The sequence below is a fragment of the Hetaerina americana genome, unplaced genomic scaffold (assembly GCF_022747635.1).
Source record: "Hetaerina americana unplaced genomic scaffold, ioHetAmer1.1.p SCAF_10, whole genome shotgun sequence".
Classification (NCBI taxonomy): domain Eukaryota; kingdom Metazoa; phylum Arthropoda; class Insecta; order Odonata; family Calopterygidae; genus Hetaerina; species Hetaerina americana.
This window is the reverse complement of record NW_027286070.1, coordinates 61,707,623-61,720,634: the sequence shown is the minus strand read 5'-3', so window position 1 is coordinate 61,720,634 and position 13,012 is coordinate 61,707,623. Positions and strand designations below refer to the sequence as shown.

Sequence of the window (13,012 nt, the reverse complement as noted above, 5' to 3'; positions counted from 1 at the left end):
CGTGATTTTCAAAGTGTTACTATTTTTGCGGTTTAAAAGCTTAAAAAACATCTTCACATAATGAAATTGATCCTTTGTTGAGAAAACAACAGCATCTCAATTTGATTTTTTGGGAAATTTGAAATTTCCATCGTGACCGGTTCCGTTTGAAGTAAATCGGGATATTAATATAGAAAAGGCGGAAATAAATTCTCACATATTTAAGACGTGCTAACTACTTTTTTCAAATTTGTAAATTGTGCTAAATGTGTTAAAATTTGTGTTATCTGATAGTTAAATTCCATCTAAGTTTCGTCTGTTAGTTTTCGGAAAGGTAATTACATACGAAATGCATCATCATTGGGCTAATTTTATTTTCCCTCGTCAAATTCTTTTACTTAGATGCAGCTGTCAATCGGTTGATACACAGCTTAAATGTCTCCCAATTTCACCTTTCATCCTTATTTTAATGCAATTTCACACATTGGTCCTCTGAAATTTTACCCATTAAGTTACTCAGTTTACTGTCTTGATAATAAATTTCCGCTGTTTTGTCCCATTTATTTTCCTCTATTTCAGATTGTCTGTCCAGCATCTTGACCATTCTCCTGTAGCATCACTGTTAAAAGAACCTAAGTCTCCTTTTCTTCACTCGTGTCGTCCAAGTTTCATACCCATGTAGTGTGACACTCCATGTATGCTTTTAGCGATCTCTTCCTTGTCCACTCCTCCATTATTTGCATCAGAAACCCAAAATTTATCCTGAAATACACACCACCATCTACGTATTAGTTTTCCCTGTCTAGACCAATTGTGAGAAAATCTGCAACTATGGAACTAGTAGGAACATATGCTAGTTCCATAGCCCGAAATAGAACCCTTTCCAGCACAAAATGATGAGATCTACTCCTATATTTTGCCATACTGTGAGTGATGAGACTGGATGCAATACTGTGAGTTACTTGGCTAATATTCAACTAAATATTTTTGTCTCACAACTCTTCAACCAGATATGTATTTTAAATGCACCCCTTCATCCACTGCCTGACTTATGCCTCTGCAGAAAATGGCATCCCTATGTAAGGCTGTAAGTCATGTTGAGCAAAGGTGACCTTGGATGTGTAACTCTTGGTTTGATCCTAAGATTCTTTTACATGTTAAGCCTGCATTGAATACTGCTCTGCTTGATTTCTTTTGCCCCTCCTGTGATAGCATACGACTTGCAATATTTGTGTGTAAACCATCTTAGGATTAATGATTAAAAAACCATAAACACAATAATCAATTGAGATCACCCAGTACTAAGCCCTATACGGCACCGAAAAATCACTTTAGCTTGGGTGGTGCTGCAGGTGCCCAGAGTGCCTTGCCTGGGAATCGAACCCGGGACCCCCCGGTCAGCAGTCCAGCGCTCTACCCACTGGACTACCGCGACCTACGATTAATGATTATGTGTATGATTTTCATAACCATCTCTTTTGCAATATGAACTAGATACCTCCTGGGTACCTTTGAGGCTATTACATAAACGCTTACTATTAAGTCTTTGTCCAAGATCTTGGTAGAAAATAAAATTTCTCAAAACACTGGCTGAGTGCATAGTGGCTGGTCTTTAGGATACTGCTGGAAACCTACCTATCAACTTGCAATATTTTGAGAGGAAACTGTGAAAATGTTGTAGGCTGTCCTTCAATCATAGGTGTAAAATATATAGCTTTTTGCAATGGTATACAACAGTATTAATGTACTTTACATTGCCTACATACTTAACAATATTTTCTCTTCTCTTATGCCTAACATATGACACAATCCTAAATGATCTCACATTCAGGACTTTCTCAAGTATTTCTTTCATCTTTTCCGTGACAATTCTGTCATTGTAAAGTATTAATGTATCATCAAGACAAAATAATGGAAACCTCACAAATTCATTTTAAGTCTTACCTCAGTTCAAGGATCTCTGGCTCAACCACATAGACTTCTTCTTGAAGCTTTCCACTCAAGAGGGCCAAATTAAATTTCATTGGGGTATTCCCAGATTCAACTTAATGGCTACTGTCAGTAACACTAATTGTGGAGTATGAAATCACTGGTAAGAAAAGTTTTGCCATAATCTATTCTATTCTTCTTAGAACATGAGGCATGATAAGCAGGAAAGTCGTGGAGTAATTTGAGGCATTGGTAAAAGTCTGGCTTCAACTGGCAACATTACAAGTATAGGAACTTTATAACCACCTGAGGGTTCATCTAATAGGAGATTTTGAGGTATTCTCAGAACTCATTTTCCTGGACTCTGTTCTTGGTATCACCCCTCTTAGCATACTACAATTGAAATGGGTCATCTTCTGATCGAGAAAATTCCTGCCAATGGAATGAATCCTAAATAAATTGGGTGTTTCAAGCACGGGTAATTTTGGTAAATTGTTGGGGTCCACTATCTGGCAGTAGTTTTCATGTTTATGATGCTATTTCTTTACTTATGCCACCTATTTCTTCCTCTTCTCCTTTTGCGCCTGATTGAAGCCATTGTAGTAGGATATATTGTTAGATTATTGAAATAATCATTATTTTAGTGTCCACTGACAATACATATTATGTAGGTATGAAAGCCGTTGAATACAGAGAAAATTTTTAACTACGGGTACATTTTGACGATATGAGCATGCTCAAAAAAGATGAGCATATACATTACAATCTGTGATAAAAAAACCAATTCACTATAGCTGCTTATCATTTAAAAATTCATCCAATGATTAATAACCCTCTATCAGGAGTGTCCTGAGTTACAATTTGAAATTGCATAATTTACCACTTGTTTTCAATGAGTGTAGTACTTCGTTATATATTCTTACCCCCATTTCAATTAGGCTTTTAAATTTGTAATTCATGTTATCTTGGGGAGAGGTTACGATGATCTTTAGTTGAATAAGAGTGAATATCACTATTTGTGCGAAAGTTATGAATATTATTTTTGATAAAGACAGACATGGCAGAGATATACATAGATAGAATGTTAAGAATATTTAATTTTTTGAGGGTCTATATGGTGTCCTATAAGAAGACATATACACATTAAAAAGAGTGAAATACCCTAGGGGTTTCAATGTGCAAATTTCAGTGGATTATGCAAAGATATTGCAAACATATGAATGTTTGAATTGAGGAGCCAAGATTTTAATTTGACCATTTAATGCCATATTTTAACTATTTTTGAAGTAGATGATAGGGAAATGTTTTGGAAATATAGGCTAATTCTTCATTGTGCATCTATATTGTGGTTGTGGGGCATCACATTTCTGATGTGTGATTTCTGTGGATATAATTCATAAATGAATTATATCCACAGTATTTTATCATTCAATCTTTTCCTCCACCATATGCATGATTTGTGTAAATACGAGCTGTCAAAGTCACTACTTCAAGAGCATTACCGCAAGGACTAGGCACTCTTAAAACAAAAAAAACTAATTACACAACAATGCCATTACGGTAAATCTTGGACAAATCCAAATCTACAATTTTGTAGTGCGTAATTTCGCGGGAAACCAATTCATAATATAATGTTCAATAATATATGATTTTTGCTATTTATGGCATATATTTATTTTCCAAAGTTTTACACAAAATATCATGTTCTTAAATTTATCAGATTGAAATTATTTTTTGCCAAAGATAATTTACCATTTCCATGATTTTTGCACGCATTTTGAATCGTTCAATACTTTGTTGCGTTTTGCGCATGTGCCGACAAACTATCGACAAAACGACGCCGTTTCTAACGTAGCCGACGATTGGTTAGTCGAACAATATCGGGTAGTTCCACCAATAGGAAATGCGAACGTCATCACATCTTCAAGAAGAAAGAGAACATTGTCACCGAGGGGTGGTGAATATCACTTGGGATGTAAAATGCTTCTCCGTCTAATTTATAATGGAATTTAATATTTTATCTGTGTAGAGGTTACCTGCAAAGATTTTCGAAGTCAGTGAGCCTCAAGGAAGATACTTTAATCGCAATGGCGGAATACTTGGCTTCAATTTTTGGAACTGAAAAGGACAAGTAAGTGCAGGGTCTACGGACGCCATAACTGATATCCGGCATTTTGTCTCTACTATAATTTCTCAGTCTATGGCATCTAATTTAAATCGTTTTTTAGTTACTATCATTGGTGGGTTTGGAGTATACAAATCTCTTGAAATCGTCTATTTCAGGGTTAATTGTTCCTTCTATTTCAAAATTGGAGCATGTCGTCATGGAGATAGATGTTCACGAATCCACAACAAACCTACTTTTAGTCAAGTGAGTATTAGGATCTAGATGTAGGACACAGGGGGCGAGTTCTCTTGAAAGGGTTTTCTCGATGGAATTGCTAAATGCAAATGAAATTCTTTGTGATTATAATATGGATATTTTCTTTCAGACTGTGTTACTACAGAACCTGTATGTCAACCCACAAAATTCAGCAAAATCAGCCGACGGTTCCCATTGTAAGTGTATTTTGCGGTTCTTCTCAGGACATATAACGATTATATATTTCATTTCTTAAGTACTATTTACCATTTTCCTGCAATTAAATTTTCTTGGTTCTAAAATGTTGCAAATTGCATCGCTTTTATGATTACAGTGGTTGCCAATGTATCGGACGAAGAAATGCAGGAGCATTATGATAACTTTTTTGAGGACGTGTTTGTGGAATGTGAAGATAAGGTTGGTTGATTAGTTTCAGTCGTAATGGAATGAAGTTATTGGATGCTCGTATTTTAATAAGATTAAATCTATCGCTATTAAATGAGTAGTATTCTTTTAGACACTAACATCTAATAATTGTAGTCGAGTTAATATATTCATTGGGAAGGCTCGTTTTTCGCTATCAACAGGGAACAAGTTTTATTTTGAAGTAAATATATTTGTAGTGTGACCTGTTGGAACATTGCACCACCTTAGATGCACATCAAAACTTATATGCTTGCTAGCGGGGAATAATCTCTGCAAACGCTCTCCCCACCTTGCAATTGTGCCCTTAATTCATTAGCTGTGGTGTTCATATTGTCATTGTCACTATGGGCGCTCTCAATATTGTTTTGAATAGCACATCGTCGTCTCGTAGTATATGGAGTAGGTATAAATAACGCAGGCTTGGTACAGCAAGTGTACCAGCAAGGCTTATAGTCTTGTTATTATAAATTACTATGATCACCAGAAAAAACTTATGATGGTTATACTAGCCTGGAATGTATATTTTCCACCAGGTTATCGATTGACTTATCAGGGGTAACTCAGTAGCTTGCATTCCCTATGTTCTCCAAATAACGTTTACCGAAAAAGATTTTAAACCGATGCAATCTTGCATTGTTTTGGATGTTCAGTTCAACATTGTTTTTATTTTAAATATGACTATTCAAGAGAAACTAAGAAAATTATTGCAAAACGGATAACTCGCTGTTTCGAATCATTATTATTGTCTAGTATGTTTTCCATATGGAATGAATATACCTCGTAACATTTTTAGTTGAAGAATTTCCTTTTGTGTTTTTATTCTGTTAATTTGCTTACTAGGAATTGACTTAAGTGTTTGAGAAATGCTGTGATCAGTGGTCGCGTGTTATCGATATTTGTCCTCATTTGAAAGATTTTTCACTGCCGTGGTTCCTTAATAAAATGTTAAATGGCGAAGAGGGAGCATATTTAGCTCCATTAACAAGTAACAGATTCCTGTACATTTGCGCTGATAACATCGCGAGTTCAGTGCTTCAAGAGAGTCCCACCGGAGGATTAATAATTCTTGTGGTGCTTACAGACAGAAGATTTGACAACTTAGAAATTTTGTTTTTTTAGCATTTTGTTAACCCCCTACATTTCTTCTGATAATGTGGCGAATTTATTGCATTATGAGGGTCACACCACAGTTATAATAATTATTGTGCTTGATCTGACTTAACTAACTTAACCGCAAAATTAATGTTATCATAAAGTTAATGGTGCCTAGTAAAGGCTGAAACAGGTCCCTTAAAAAAATAATTTTTGACAATTATTGAAGAATTTGATTTGAATGTTCCATCTATTGGAGAGGGAGACGAGAGAATCTTGGGAGTTTTACATGTCTTTTGTGTGACAGTTTGTCATGGTATAGCAAAATAAAAAACTCAGATTCACAGTGCTAATGGCCTTATTTCATGCTATGCTGATGCCACGTAATGTTTGGTTAGTGACATTAATTTGAGACAAGGCAGCATATGTAATTTTGTTTAAAGCAAAATACACCATATCCGAATATCTTGTTTCATGTTTTAAAATGGAGAAGCGAAGCACAAATATGGAAAAGAAAAAAGCTGTTTGTATTCAGTTGGCACTATCCTTGGAAATTGCTCAACCTGCTTTAGTGTGCTTACTTGAAATATGAATACATACTCATGGGTGGACATTGAGTGGAAGAATATAGGGGAATCAGCCTCTCTCTATGGGGTTTGTGTCCCCACCAGTATGGAGATAATACTCCAGGATCATGTATTCATGCCAAATGGCTACTTACTGGGTATTGTTTCCATTTTATTGGAGTGCTTCCATCGAGAGTTATTATTACATACCTGTAGTCTTTCAGTTGAGAAACATTGGAGCTGGAAACATTTATAAAGGGGGAAGTAAATAGGGACTGGTTATGTTATTTTAAAATCTTACTCAAGGTTTGGGGAAGGACCTGCAATTTCTAGCTTTGATATCTGTGGAAAATTATAATGTAAAAATAATAAGTATGAAAATACTCTGGTCTGTTTTTAAATAGATCCTCAGAAGAAAAATAACTAACATTACTTTGGAAAGGTCATTTAAAACTAAATTTTTCTATTTTGTAAGTAAAAACGGCTTAGTATCTAGTTTTGGTGCAGTATCATGCAAAAAGAAAATTTAAAATCTTTAGTCTACTGTGGCATTGCTTTTTATCAAGTGTTTCAAATTAATATTTATGACCACTTTACCAAATTAAGATTGAGGTTTTCGGCAAAAACTTAATATGCCAAATGCTTCACTTTATCTTAATCATCTTCTCTTCTGTTCCTACTGGCCTTGCCCATGCATTTCGTGGTACATCCACTCTGGAAATAAATACGTGCTATTTTTCAGCCCTAATATTTAGTTAATTCATTTCCATTACAATTATAATATGCTATTGTGTACAATGGTTAGTATCAGCTAATTGAAAGCTACGATAGAGTAATTAATATTTTCTCTAGATATCTTATTCTGAATCAGTATAATATTTTATTAATAGGCGGAAACATCGTGTGCCCACGCCACACTTGTGATGGTTACTGGAACTGTACTCTTAAGATGCAATAGTAAATCTGTTAGTATGATGCGTGTTGCAAATTGAAGTTTCATGTATGCTTCGAATCTTCTATGTGACACATTACTCTAATTGAATTGGTTTACAAAAGACTGACTTCATTCTTGTTTTTTTGGGAAGGGGTGTATTATACCGGAGACGAGGTCCGAAGTCCACAAGGTTCTGCATACTCTAATTGTCTAAAGGCTGCCGCTACTTGCCTAAACAAACCCTATTTCAACCTAATACTTCTAATGAAGTGGATATCTTTTTTATGACTAACAAACATTCTTAACATTTTGAAGGCATTAGTAACTTAAGTCATCATTTAATTTTACATTTGAATTATCTTATTGTAATGAAGTCTGTTGAATTGAGTGATTAGTTCATAGTTATTGGAAATAGATGAAATGGTAATGGCACCCCAGGTGTTCTTCTGTGCTTGATAATTAAATATCCTTCGCATTTACAGTATGGAGAAATAGAAGAGATGAATGTTTGTGACAACCTTGGTGATCACCTTGTTGGCAATGTTTACATCAAGGTAAAATATTGTTCTGTATCAGATGCAGTAAGGTAGTCTTTGAGCATCATATTCCTTTGTCATATTTAGAAAGCATTATTAAGGATTTAAATGATTTTTCAGTTCAGGAAAGAAGAAGATGCTGAAAAAGCAGTGGCAGATCTCAACAATCGTTGGTTTGGGGGTAGACCTATTTACGCTGAATTGAGTCCAGTTACAGACTTTCGTGAAGCCTGCTGCCGTCAATATGAAATGGGGTAAGAATGCAGTGCTTATGAATTGTTTTGGGACCTTTTTATCCCAATAAAACTTAATCGATGTAAAAGTTGTAATATTATAATACTGTGAGGAAATAATATTTGATGAATTATATTGAATACCAATGTACATGCATTTAACTTGAGTCTAGTGGAAGTTGGGCTTTCAGGAATGGAAAAGGTTCTCACCATTTCTGGCAATTAGCATGTTTCAATATGGATTGGTTGATAATAATTTTGTACCATTATTGTAATTATAAAAAAGAGATCAAATGGTAATTTGTATGGGACAATTTCATGTTGCCACTTATTTTTATTTTGAGTTAATGAATTTTCAGAATAAACCGGAATGTTCTTACAGTATTCTTGCAGAAATGGAGAGGGGTTCTGGGAAGCCAACTTCAAGACCAAGGTAATTTTTTAGTTCTAGTGGATGCTAGATTTTTCTTGAAGGCATGCTGGATTAAAGTCTTGTTAGTCATGCCAAATTCTTGCATTTTAAAAATAAATCTCAGAATTAAGTCAATTTCTCTTTCAATGAATACCCTGTCATTACAAATAATAACTCATGTCTTATAAAGACTTGGTTGTTTTAATTGACAATCTTGCTGAAAAGCCTTACATGGCTTAAGTTTCTCGTAAATATTTAAAAAAAGTATTAATGCCCTAATTTCTTTATAATGATTATCAATTTCTTTATATTAATTCTATGGCTCTTGCATTACAGGCAGTCTTCATATGCGATAGCACCATGCTCTTAAGTGCTGCTATGCAACGAGTGAGAAAACTGCCCTGAAATTATTTCCTTGCATGTGAATCACTATTTTCATTTCCTATTTTATTCATGGATCCTGATGCAGTTAATTAACACTTTCATGATCGCATCATTTGTAAATATTGCTCAGAACTATGACTTGGATCTTTGTTATGTGCAGGATATCAGTATCTTGTTTCTCCAACATATAATACGGAGCCATAGGGTTAATATGAAGTTTTGGTCTGTTTTGAGAATTTATTTAAAGTTGTTTTTTTTCAATAAGTAAAATCTTTTGAAATTATTTTATTTAGATTTATTATCTCTGAATAAATGGTGTATACTTTGATGACCAGAACGGGGGATGTAATTAGGTTGGCTGATAGTTGAAAATTTTCAACACCTTCGTTAGGTTGACATAATATCGAGGGGAACTTGTAGGAATGACGATGGACGTATATTCTCGCACACAAAAAATATAACATCAGACTCGGTTCTTGAACTCAAACTTCATTTTCCAAAGATTGATCCTGAAGTAGTTTGTTCTCATCTGTGAATTTTGCGACCTAACAATTTCATTGCATACTGTTCATCCTGAATTAGTTTGGAAATTGTCATGAGATACTATATCTCTTTCAGGTGACAGGGAAGGGCCGTTTATTCCATTCCAGCTGTGAGGATATTGGCGTGAGGGATTGTGTGGGTAGGGGCTTAAGTCCCTTAATCCCAAAAGGGAACGTAATGGTCATCTAAGGTGATACATCATACAGGCTATATCGTAATGCAACGTTCTGTTGCTCTACTCTTATTTTTTCAGGGAGTGCACCAGAAGTGGATTTTGTAACTTCATGCACTTGAAGCCCATTTCAAGGGAATTAAGGAGATACCTGTACAGTCGCCGTCGCCGGGGCAGAAAGTGAGTGCAATTTCAATTTTGTGTTAAATCAAAAAATTTTGGATTTTGTTTCTATTTTGAAGTCCTTTATAAATTTGATATGTTCACAGAACTTAAGAAATATATTTCCTGTTATTGGGTATCTATATATTGTGCAATGTCTTGGGCTTTTTTAATGCCCCAATTTACAGTAGGCCACATGTTAAGAAGATTTTACCTGATTTCTCCCCATATTTCAACATCTGAGTACAATGTTGAATCATATTAATTATTTATTAGGGTGATCTGAAAAGTTCTCGGCCTTATGATGAAAATGACAAAAAATGTTTTCAAAATTTTAATCCAACGTTATCCCCTTTAACATAAATATATTCCATCCAGTAGTGTTCTTCTAGAAATGCTGCAAAGTACTCTTCTATAGCCGCTATTGCTTCTTGATTGGGGGCTGAAACATCCACCCTAAACCCCCAAATCGGGGGTTTAGGGTGGATGTTTTAGCCCTTCATAGTGCAAATCCCTCAATTTTCCCATCGCCAAAATACTTTAAGTGGGCAGGTGCATTGTCCTGATGGAAATATTTTTCCTCTGCAAGCCAAGTCTTATGTCACAATTTTTTGCATCCAGTTTCATGATAAGGCTAGTATAGTACTCCACAGTTATTATACTACCTTTTTCAAGATAGTCTATCAACATAATTCCTTTCTGGCACTAGCAGTGTGCTGTCTTTGCTATCTTCAGAGCTGAAGAACCCTCCTCTATCCTCTGCATGTATTACTGTTTTAATTCTTGTCTGTAATGGCAAATCCATATATCATTGCCACGTGTCGACTCAGAAACTCACTCTTGATTTTTCATAAAGCACCTTGAGCACTGTTTGGCAAGTGTCTTCTGAATGTTTTTGATCAACAGTGAGCATGTGCAGCATTCATCTTGCGGAAGGCTTAATTGTGTGCAATTAATAGTGCTAAATTATAATGCAGCCTATCCGTTTTGATTTCATGCACTTCTCAATGATTTCCGGTGTGGTGCACTTTTTGGGCGTACTTCATGTGGACCATCTAGGAGGATTTCACAGCCACATTTAAATTATGTTGTGAATTCCCTCATTATTGCGTATAATCCTCAAATGTATTTTGGTAGGCATTAAAACTTCTTTTATAAAGAATTTTATCACTTCACTGTACTTGATTTTTTCCATTGCTAATGAAACATCCACTGCAACTGTCTCTAACAACTGCATACAGCGAATAGCTGGATGTATTGGCTTGTATAGTCTCATGGCCTCTACTCACAGTTGTGCCATTTTGAGAAAAAAATCATGAGATAAGTGATTGCATCTATGTGCAAGTCTGAGAACTTTTTATACCACCCTTGTTATAATTATTTTTATTGAGATGAAATTCTAAATTATTAATAATTCATGCATAGAGTCCACAATGTTAAGACTAATTTTCATGAAAAATAATCTCTTTTGGTTTGCTGACTTTCTTCCTCAGAAATTACTTAAAAGTGATTAACTTGCTCATTTTACGTACTAGTAATCTGTAGATGTGACGTAATACGAAGAAACCTCTTTATTTGGCGAATCTGTGAAGCAAAGCTAAAGTAATCTAGGAATGTGCTGTGATGTCAAAATAAAAACTTTGCTGCAATATTGTGTTAACTTATTCTTTGGAGTTATGCGCTAAATGCAGTTTAAAGTAATATTTTTACCTTTTTAGTTCTAATATAATGTGAAGTAATTAAATGTTTCTGGGGTTTTTGTAAGGATAAACTGAATTTTACATCAGTTTAAAAGGAGATTTTCCACTCAGGATCCAGGTATAATACTTAATCTTCTGGCATTGTAATGCTTAATTACCACCAACATGCTCGTATTTATTGTCTGTATGGAACTAATAATTATTTCAACATTGTTACTCTTTGAATATAGACCGATGAATGATTAGTCTCAACTGATTTTCTAAATTCCCGATGACACCTATACTTATTAACATTTGCGTACAGTCTAACTAATATAATTTTATCTCGCAATTGTGGATATTTGTGTGTGTGTGTGTGTATGATTATCGATAGGTGATATGATTATTGATAGGCGCAGAGTGAGAAAGGAAAGGTTATGAATTAGTTTTAAAGAATTAAGATTAAAATGCCATATTGATTGAGTGCTGTGTTGGTTCTCTCCCAGCAATACCTTGTATTGCCTACCTCAACCTGTGTGGAAATTTGATGTAAAATATTAAGCAATTATAGTCGTCACTTGATTTAGTAATCTATTATTAAATTCTTAGCCTCTTTAAAGTGTATTTGCAGCAGATCTATGAAAATTCAGGTATATTTTTATGAATGGCTGGGATGGTCAATTTATAGTTACAAAGGTTAACTTGGAGAGCATTTATGGGTCCTGTGGCCGTAAATAACCCATTTATTCTGGTTTGATTAGTGCCTATAAAATTGTGCGGGGTTCTAGACTGTAAAACTCCCAAATTTTCAAATTTCAAAACTTCTTTGCAGGTCTCGTTCAAGGAGCAAGGAAAGACCTCGTCGGTCACGCTCAAGAGAAGGTCGTGTCAGATCAAGGTCAAGAGAACGACGCTCTCGCTCCCGAGAGCGCCGTGGTGGCAAGGGAGGTGGAGGAGGAGGTGGGGGTGGTGGTGGAGGTGGCGGTGGTGGTGGGGGTGGGGGCGGAGGAGGAAGAGGAGGCAGCCGAGAGAAATCCAGGTCTCGAGACAGGGAGAGAGAAGGACGCTCAGGGCGCTACTGACCTTTTTCTGCTCTTTGTTCCATCAAGTGTTGTGCTTGAAACTGAACTAATGGACATGTTTGTTTCCCATAGTGGAAACCATAATTTTTGGAAGTTCCAAACTGTTATTGAAAAGTGATTGCTCTTTTTATTCAATAAAAGAAGAAAATGCTTTGAAAATCTTTGTTTTAAACTAATGGACATCTTGGGTGGTGTAGAGGAGGTGGAATGAGTGGAAATATTTTTGTACTAAGTGATCCCAGTTAGATGCTGATGTGACAATTTTGTTATTGTGTTTGAGTAGTATTTTTCCATGGTGTATTTCAATGCATATAGTTCTAATTAGAAAGAGACAGTAAATATGTTTGTTACTGTACCGATTTACTGAGCTAAAAGAATCCAGAAACGTTTTGTGTCATTAAAAGCCTTTTCCTTCTATCCACTGAATGTAAGAACTAACAGTCTGTTGAAAATAATGAAAACTACAGGTAACCAAGTGTGGCTTTCTATTTTATAGTATCTTATAATTCCAGTTGAAAGTA

General features: G+C 35.2%; 1 protein-coding gene across 1 annotated transcript; it reads left to right on the top strand.

Moving 5' to 3' along the window:
• Positions 1-3,805: 3,805 nt before the first annotated feature.
• On the top strand, positions 3,806-12,491 carry U2af38 (U2 small nuclear riboprotein auxiliary factor 38). Its single transcript, XM_071598983.1, has 9 exons — positions 3,806-4,039; positions 4,192-4,279; positions 4,401-4,467; positions 4,605-4,687; positions 7,771-7,842; positions 7,945-8,078; positions 8,440-8,490; positions 9,650-9,748; positions 12,242-12,491. The coding sequence occupies exons 1-9, from the start codon at positions 3,996-3,998 to the stop codon at positions 12,489-12,491; spliced, it is 888 nt and encodes a 295-aa protein (XP_071455084.1). The 5' UTR covers positions 3,806-3,995.
• Positions 12,492-13,012: the final 521 nt, after the last annotated feature.